An 8,732-nucleotide genomic window follows, 5' to 3' on the forward strand; every position below is an offset into this window, starting at 1 on the left:
AGAGAAGGTTGACTCTTGAGCAAGTGTAGACGCCAATTAACTCTGCGGGGATCCTGGATCTCTCGGGAAAGCGAAGGTGGGGGTGGGGGCGGGGCTCGTGGGGAGAAGTATTCCCGCCAGTGCTTATTTCCCACGCAGATTCATAACATCTCGAGGTATGGCATGTCCCTGCTGCGGGCCCGAGGTCGGCAGCCGATAGGAGCGCTTCATCTCGCCTGGTTCCCGTAGGGTTTCTCTCACCCCAGGGCGGAGAGCCGGGACCGGTGGGGCCGGGGGGGTCTCTGCGCAGATGGAAAAGTCTCTGAGCAGATGGAAAACCAGTGCCTCCTTTGGAACTCCCTTGGCGGGGGTCGGGGAGAGAGAGGGAGGTCAATCTCTCCATCCCCCTGTCTCCAAGCACGACTTGCTCCCCCTCTCTGCCTCTCCAGGGTGGTCCCCGTCTGGGCTTCATCCCTCTCCAACCGGCAGAGCCAGAGGGACTGCCCGGCCTCAAGCTGCAGCAGGGATGAGGGTTAGATTCCGGGGAGGACTTCCAGGTGGTGGAGGCCGGGAAATACAGAGACGACAGGGTTGGGGGGTGGGGGGATGCAGACCTGTCTTACCGGAGACCAGCGGAAGGCGTCGGTCTGCCGGGCCCTTGCAAGCAAGGGCCGAGAGGTTAAATCGTTTTGCTTTCTGCACCTCCCACCAGCCCTCGGCAACTGAAACATCAAATAAAGCGAAAGCCGTGTGGGCGGAAGCGGCTTCAGAGGCGGCGAGGTTTGCGGTAACGACACCGTTTGGCTGCAGAGCCGGCTCGGGAGCCGAGGGAGGGACGGCCGCGGGGGAAGTGGAAGGAGAGCGAGCGATAGGCAATTGGGTCCCCCTTTGGCCGCTCTCAATGAGTCTAACCGCCATCCCTTTTGCTGCAATGCCGGCCCTCCCATCTCGCTCTGGCTGCCCCCTCAAGACGAGGTTTTACTTCCCCAGGCATCGATCCGGGTAACCGGCCCTCGGTTGACACCCCCAGCCGGGCGAGTGTCTGGGTTCGGGGCCGCATCTCGGTTCTCCAGCGATTCCAGCGAGAAGCAGCAGGGCGTAGTGGATTCGGCAAGGGCCTGGGAGTCAGAAAGTCATGGGTTCTAATCCCACCTCCGCCACTTGTCTGCTGTGTGGCCTTGGGCAAGTCGATTCACATCTCTGGGCCTTAGTTCCCTGATCTGGAAGATGGGGATTAAGACTGTGAGCCCTAGGTGGGACAGGGACTGTGTCCAACCCGATTTGCTTGTAACCACCCCAGCGCTTAGTTCAGTGCCTGGCACAGAGTAAGCGCTTAACAAATACCACAATTATTATTATTGTTACTGCGGATCCCGGCTTCCCCCACCCCCACCCCCGGCCCGGTCGGGCTAATGGGGAGGCCCGTATGGGAGGCCCAGGGAAACCGAAGCACAGGCGCCCCTTAGCTGAGCGCACCCCATCCGGCCGGGCTCCCCAGTCCTTAATTCGCTCGTCCCCGCCGTTAGAAAAAACAAGGATCCCGCAGCCCGCTCTCTCTCCAGCCTCCGGCCTCGAATCATCTCATCATCAGTCACAACAGGGGAGTGAATACGGAGAAGCAACATGGCCTAGTGACAAGAACACGGTCCTGGGAGAAAGAAGGTCATGGGTTCTAATCCCGGATCCGCCACTTCTCTCCCGTGTGACCTTGGACAAGTCACTTCACTTCTCTGTGCCTCACTTCCCTCATCTATAAAATAAGGATGAAGACTGTGAGCCCCTCGTGGGACCCCCTGATTTCCTTGTATCCACCCCAGCGTTTAGAACGGTGCTTGGCACGTAATAAGCGCTTAACAAATATTATTATTATTATTGTTATCTAGGAGCGTGGCGGGGAGGTCGGGGGGCGGGGCGGTGGGAGGGGGTGAGCTGGTCCCTAGCCGGGATGGAGAAGCAGAAGGGAGAGGAGGGTGGGACGGGTGCGGAGAGAGGCACACAGAGATGGAGAGAGACAAGGATGAGAGGCACATCGAGACAGAGGCAGGAGAGACCGAGAGATCGAGGTGGAGACAGCCAGAGCCGGAGACGACGTCAGATTAAGGGGCAGAGCCCAGAAAGAGAAAGACCGAGGAGCGCAGAATGAGACCCACGCAGCCCGCGGCTCGCAGAGCGAGATCCCCGCGTGAGGAGATGGGACGTGCTCGGGCCCGTCTTCCCGCACCCGTTGCTCAGGGACTCCGCTGAGCGAGGCTGGAAGCACCATTAAGAAATTATCCTCAATTTGCTTCTGATCATAACACAGCAGCAGGCCCCTGTCAGAATCCCTTCGCTCTCCCTGTCTCCTGTGGGGAGGAGGGGAGGAATCAGCAGTGGGAGGGCAGGAGGTTAGACCTGAGACAGGACCGGCTGCTTGTCAGGAGGGAGGACGATCGAGGGGCCCAGGGGACCCCCCTGCCGCTGATTGCTCAGCCGTCGGAGGCAAGGGGTAGCGGGAATGAAGTGGACGGTCATTGCCTAGGTTTGGATCCCGTCCTCCCGGACTCCATCCTCTCCCCCTGCAGCTATTCTGCCGGGAGAGGGGAGGGTCGCCCCCCACCCAGAGGCTCCGACTGGGGCTACGCTGCTCCCGCCCCGGACCATCACTCCCACCACCCTTTCTCCCAACTGGACTCCCCTCCCGGTTCCTCTTCCTAGCCCTGGTAGAAACCCAGCTCCTCCGGGAAGCCCTCCCAGGCGAATCCCCGTCACGGGTCGCCCCGATTTCTCTGGCAATCCCGGACATCGCCTGCTCTGTAACTACGCAGGCGCCCGAGTCTCGATATGGTCTTTATTAAGCACTAACTACGAGCTAAGCACTGTACTAAGCGCCGAGGTAGAACGTACGCAGATCGGACACAGTCCCTGCCCCATCTAGGACTCACAGTCGAAATAGGAGGTAGAACGAGTAATGTAATCCCCCATTTTACAGATGGGGAAACTGAGGCACCGAAGTTAAAGTGGATTGCCCGAGGTCCTCCAGCAGACAGAGCGTGGAGGTTTCTGGTTTAGGTTCGCGGGCTTCTTTTCTGTTCCTCTGGAACTTTGCTTGACCGCTCAATCAATCAGTGCTATCTACTGAGCACTTACTGTATACAAAGCGCTGTACTAAGCGCTGGAGAAGATATGAGTTCAGTGGAAGTCGGCCTAGTGGAAAGAGGGCGGGCCTGGGAGTCAGAGGACTTGGGTTCTAATGCGGACTCCACCACTTACCTGCTCTGTGACCTTGGGCGAGTCACTTAACTTCTGTGTGCCTCAATTCCCTCATCTGCAAAATGGGGATTGAATACCTGTTCTTCCTCCTACTCAGACCGTGAGCTCCGTGTGGGACCTATTGATCGTGTATCTACTCCATTCATTCATTCATCCATTCAATCGGATTTATTGAGCGATTACTGTGTGCAAAGCACCAGGCGCTTGGGAGAGTACACTATAACCATCAACAGATACATTCCCTGCCCACATCGAGGTAGCTCTTCTAAAACAGTCCTTGGCATATAGCAAGCGCTCAACAGATGTCACATTATTATTATTATTCAGGACAAAAGAATAGGTGGAGACGATCCCTGCCCACATGGAATTTACAGACTAGAGGGAGAGACGGACATGAAATAAATTACAGCTGGATCCTTGGATAAATGATGGTATTCGTTAAGCGCCAAGCACTGTTCTAAGCGCCGGGGTAGATACAAGGTAGTCAGGTTGTCCCAAGTGGGGCTCACAGTTTTAACGATCCATCCTCCTCCGGCCGGTCCCTTTCCCGCCCCCCCCCCTCCCGTCCCCTCCTCCCTCCGCCGGCCGCCTGACCCTCTCTGTGTCCGTCCCCCCCCCCCCAACTCCCCTTCCCCCTCCCCCCTCCCCGCAGGCCCGCCCCGCCCCCGAACATGGACAGACCGCTCCTCTGCCTGCTAGTCCTCGCCGCGTCCGTCCGGGCCATGATCTGTCCCAAGCGCTGTATGTGCCAGAGCCTGTCTCCGTCGGTGACCGTCCTGTGCACCAAGACGGGCCTCCTTTTCGTGCCGCCCTCCCTGGACCGGCGCACGGCCGAGCTGCGCCTCATGGATAACTTCATCACCGTCCTCCGCCGTCGCGACTTCGCCAACATGACCAGCCTGCTGCACCTGACCCTGTCGCGCAACACCATCAGCCAGATCCTGCCGGGGGCCTTCGCCGACCTGCGCGGCCTGCGCGCCCTGCACCTGGACAGCAACCGGCTGACGGCCATCGGGGACCAGCAGCTCCGCGGCCTGCCCAACCTGCGCCACCTGATCCTCAGCAACAACCAGATCAGCTCCATCGCCCCGGGCGCCCTGGACGACTTCGTGGAGACCCTGGAGGACCTGGACCTGTCCTACAACAACCTGGAGGGGCTGCCCTGGGCCGCCGTGGGCCGCCTGGCCAACGTCAACACCGTCAGCCTGGACCACAACCTCATCGCCCACGTGCCCCCCGGCGCCTTCGCCAACCTGCACAAGCTGGCGCGGCTGGACATGACGTCCAACCGGCTGAAGACCATCCCGCCGGACCCGCTGTTCCTGCGCATCCCCGTGTACGCCAAGTCGCGGGGCTCCCCGCTGTCCTCCCTGGTGCTGGGCTTCGGGGGCAACCCCCTGCACTGCAACTGCGAGCTGCTCTGGCTGCGCCGCCTGACCCGCGAGGATGACCTGGAGACCTGCGCCTCGCCCCCCGAGCTCAGCGGCAAATACTTCTGGTCCATCCGCGAGGAGGAGTTCGTCTGCGAGCCCCCCATGATCACTCACCGGACCCCGCGGCTGGCGGTGGCCGAGGGCCAGGCCGCGACGCTCAAGTGCAAGGCCGTGGGCGACCCGGACCCCTACGTGCGCTGGGTCTCGCCCGAGGGCAAGCTGGTCACCAACTCCTCCCGGACCGTCTCCTACTCCAACGGCACCCTGGACCTCCGCGGGGCGGGCGCCGCAGACCGGGGCACCTTCACCTGCATCGCCTCCAACGCGGCCGGGGAGGCCACGGCCCCCGTCGAGCTGGTGGTCAACCCCGCGGCCCAGCTGGCCAACAGCACCAGCTGCGAGCGGGACGCCGAGCCGGGCGCCTCGGACATCCTCACCCCGGCCAGGTCCGGCTTCGTCAACGACAGCGGGGCCCCGCCCGAGCGCCGGGTCCGGGTGGACCAGCTCACCTCGTCCTCCGCCCTGATCCAGTGGCCCGCCCCGCGACCCCTCCCCGCCGGCATCCGCATGTATCAGATCCAGTACAACAGCTCGGCCGACGACATCCTCGTCTACAGGTGGCAGTTGGGTGGGGGAGAGGGGCGCGGGCCCAGGAATTCCCCGGGGACCACCCCCCGACCCCGGCTCGGCTCCCCCCGATCCTGGGGTTCCCCTCCGGGCCGGAGAGAAACAGAGGGTCCCGAGGCCGGTCGGGGCAGCCAGCCTGGGGCGGGGGCGGGGGGAAGGGTGCCAGAGAAAGCTGGCCACCGCCAAAAAGATAAAAATGTTGGTATTTGTTAAGCGCTTACTATGTGCAGAGCACTGTTCTAAGCGCTGGTAGATACAGGTTAATCAGGTTGTCCCACATGATGAGGTAACTGAGGCCCAGAGAAGTTAAGTGACTTGCCCAAGGCCACACAGCTGACAAGTGGCAGAGCCGGGATTCGAACCCATGACCTCTGACTCCCAAGCCCGGGCTCTTTCCAGTGAGCCACCCTGCAAGATAGATCAAGAAATCGGGCAGCGGGCCTGAGAGGGCTCTGGATTCACCTCTAACTAGCAGCATCTGAAAAAAAAATATATCTGATGGAAATGGGGCGTTGGGGCCAAAGAAATCAGGCCGCGGGAATGGTACAGCATAAATGCAATCGGGGGAGAGGACCAAGAGAATCCGGGCAACAGAGTGAAAGGAAATCGGGCTGGGGGCTGAAAGGCAAAATCGCCGGGGCCGCGGGAGCTAAAAGAAGTCAAGCAACAGGCTGAAAGGAAATCAGGGGGAGGTCTGAAAGGCAAAATCAATCAGGGTAGGAGGCTTAAGGAAACCAGGCCGGTATGAAATAAGGACGGGTCTGTATGAGAACCTAAAGGAAATTACTTTTTTTTTTTTAAAAAAAAGAAAGCACTGCAAGGCCAGTTATCTAAATGGATCTAGAAGAAATTGGGCGGCGGTTCTAAAGAAAACCAGGCAGCGGGGCTTTTTCGCTAAAAAAACCAACAAAAAACCCCCTCTATAGTAAATCTCTGCCTCTCTGATTTACATGACCAGTTCTCTCTGGAAGGTGGAGGGGGACCCCAAGAAGAGACATAGGGGTGTCTCTAGAACAGGACGTGGGGAGCAGGAGAGGGGCCCACCCTGGGAATGGCGGTTTGGGGATGAAAGAGTCTGGTCACGGGAGGGAGCCATAATAATAATAACGATGGCATTTGGTTAAGCGCTTACTATGTGCATAGCACTGTTCTCTAAGCGCTGGAGAGGATACAAGGTGATTAGGTTGTCCCACGTGGGGCACGGGGAGGGATCTGAAGGGAAGGAAGGCAGGGGCATGGCTGCATTGACCCCTCTTCTCTCTCCCTCTCCCCCGGCCCCTTCTGCTAGGATGATCCCGTCCAGCAGCCGTTCCTTCTTCCTGGGCGACCTGGCGGCGGGGCGGGACTACGACCTATGCGTGCTGGCCGTGTACGACGACGGCGTGACGGCCCTCACGGCCACGCGCGTGGTGGGCTGCGTCCAGTTCACCACGGCCCCCGAGTACAAGCAGTGCCGCTCGCTCCACGCCCAGTTCCTGGGCGGCACCATGATCATCGTCATCGGTGGCATCATCGTGGCCTCCGTCCTCGTCTTCATCTTCATCCTGCTGGTCAAGTACAAGGTCTACGCGGGTGGCCAGGCCCCCAAGGCCAAAGCCAAGGCCAAAGTCATCCACGTCTGCTCCCAGACCAACGGGGGCCAGGCCGGGCCCACCCCCGGCCAGACCGTGGTCCACCTGGACAGTGACCCCCGCGGGGGGGCTCTGGGGGCGGGACCCCAGCCCCCCCACGAACCTGGGGACCAATAGCAGAAGGGGGGGTTGGGGCCGCTCCCCTCCACTTCCTCCCGACGCCCCTCGAGTGTCCCAGAGCGGGGTCCCCGGGCCCCCCAGGGACGCTCCTCTGTGGATCCGTCGGACTCTCCCACTTCGGACCCCCAGTCTCTCCGCTCCAGGGGCCGGGAGTCGCCCACTGGAATGGGGTGGGTCACACCCTGGACCTCTTGGGGGTTGATGGGCGGAGGGGCAGAAAGCAGGGCCCTAGGGGTCCCGTCTGGGATTTGACGTTCTCCCACACTGAGCTCTCGCCTATTTTTAAGATCGACCATTTACACCAGGGGATGGGGGGGGGGGGGGGGGGCGGGAGGGGACGGAGGGGGAGAAACCAGAGAACAAAGGAATATTTTTTTAAGCTCTGTAAAACCGGGTGCTGCATTCTTATCTATTTTTGTTTGGATATATTCAATATAAAGTGTGTGATTTACAGTGGGGGGCGGGGGTCGTGTTTTGGCCCCAGCGCCGATTGGTCAAGACCCCTCCCCCCTCCATCCCTGACACCCCCCACACACCCACAGCCTCTAATTCCTGGGAACACAGGCAGGTCTTCCCAAACCCCCAGGCCTCTCCGGCCTACCCCTGTGTGAACGCTTCACGAGGATGAGGGGAACGGAATCTGTTTGCTGTAGGATCTCGATTGGAGATCTCGAATGTAAAGGGTTTGTTGACGGAAAGTTTGCTGTGTCCCTGTAAGTGCTGTTTGAGTTCTGCTGGCTCTCATCTGTGGGTTATGGGGAGGGGATGGAAGGGGAGGAAGGAGGGGAAGATCGAGATAAGGCGGGGAAGGCAGTTAAGTATTGTGCTCACAAACAAACAAACTTAATCACTGTGTTATTTGTGAAGCAATTACAGTGTGCCAAGCTAGTAAGCACTTAACAAATGTTATTATTATCATTATTATTGTTATTATCAGTATTAGACACAATACAATCAGATCAGACACAGTCCCTGTCCTACGCGGGACAAGCAGTCTAAGTGAGGAGGGACAACATGTATTTCATTCCCGTTTTACAGAGGAGAAAATTCAGTGCTGGAGAAGCTATGAGAATTTCCCTTAGATCACTCAGCAGGCAAATAAGACTTTATCTTTTATGGTATTTGTTAAGCGTTTAGTATGTGTGAAGCACTGTACTAAGCACCGGGGTGGACATTAATCCGGTTGTACACAGTCTACGTAGTCTTAACTCCCACTTTACGGATGAGGTAACTGAGGTACAGAGAAGTGAAGTGACTTGCCCGAGATCCCACAGCAGACATATGGTGGAGCTGGGGTTAGAACCCAGGTCCTTTTGACTCCCAAGCCCGTGCTCTACCCACTAGGCCGCACTGCTTCCTACCTCTTCTTCCCGTCCTCCCCCTTCCTCAAAGCTGAGTAGGTCCTTCTGTAGAGCCAGAGGGGGCCAGGGGGCTGCTCTTATTTAGGACCCCGGAGTGGAGGCCTGGTCTGGGAGGGAAAGGTCTTCAGAGAGGGGCTGGGTGGAGTCTCCCTAGGTGGAGTATAATGATAATAATAATAATAATAATAACTTCTAATAATTATTGTGGTATTTGTTAAGAGCTTATTCTATGTGGGGCACTGTACTAAGTGCTGGGGTAAGTACAAGCTAATCAGGGTGGACACGATCCTTGTCCCACATGGGGCTCAAAGTCTTGGTCCCCATTTTACAGA

General features: G+C 58.7%; 1 protein-coding gene across 1 annotated transcript; it reads left to right on the forward strand.

The window, feature by feature from the left end:
• Positions 1-3,875: 3,875 nt before the first annotated feature.
• Positions 3,876-7,340, forward strand: LRFN3 (leucine rich repeat and fibronectin type III domain containing 3). Its single transcript, XM_029066706.2, has 2 exons — positions 3,876-5,278; positions 6,577-7,340. Exons 1-2 carry the CDS (start codon positions 3,900-3,902, stop codon positions 7,034-7,036), a joined length of 1,839 nt encoding a protein of 612 aa, XP_028922539.1. The 5' UTR covers positions 3,876-3,899; the 3' UTR covers positions 7,037-7,340.
• Positions 7,341-8,732: the final 1,392 nt, after the last annotated feature.

The sequence above is a fragment of the Ornithorhynchus anatinus genome, chromosome 5, assembly GCF_004115215.2.
Source record: "Ornithorhynchus anatinus isolate Pmale09 chromosome 5, mOrnAna1.pri.v4, whole genome shotgun sequence".
NCBI classification, from domain to species: domain Eukaryota; kingdom Metazoa; phylum Chordata; class Mammalia; order Monotremata; family Ornithorhynchidae; genus Ornithorhynchus; species Ornithorhynchus anatinus.

Excerpts from the sequence above, each read along its gene's own strand:
- LRFN3 (XM_029066706.2), top strand. The coding sequence starts at position 3,900 with ATGGACAGACCGCTCCTCTGCCTGCTAGTCCTCGCCGCGTCCGTCCGG. Across the intron at positions 5,279-6,576 it reads GACGACATCCTCGTCTACAG|GATGATCCCGTCCAGCAGCC; the intron begins GTGGCAGTTGGG and ends CCCTTCTGCTAG.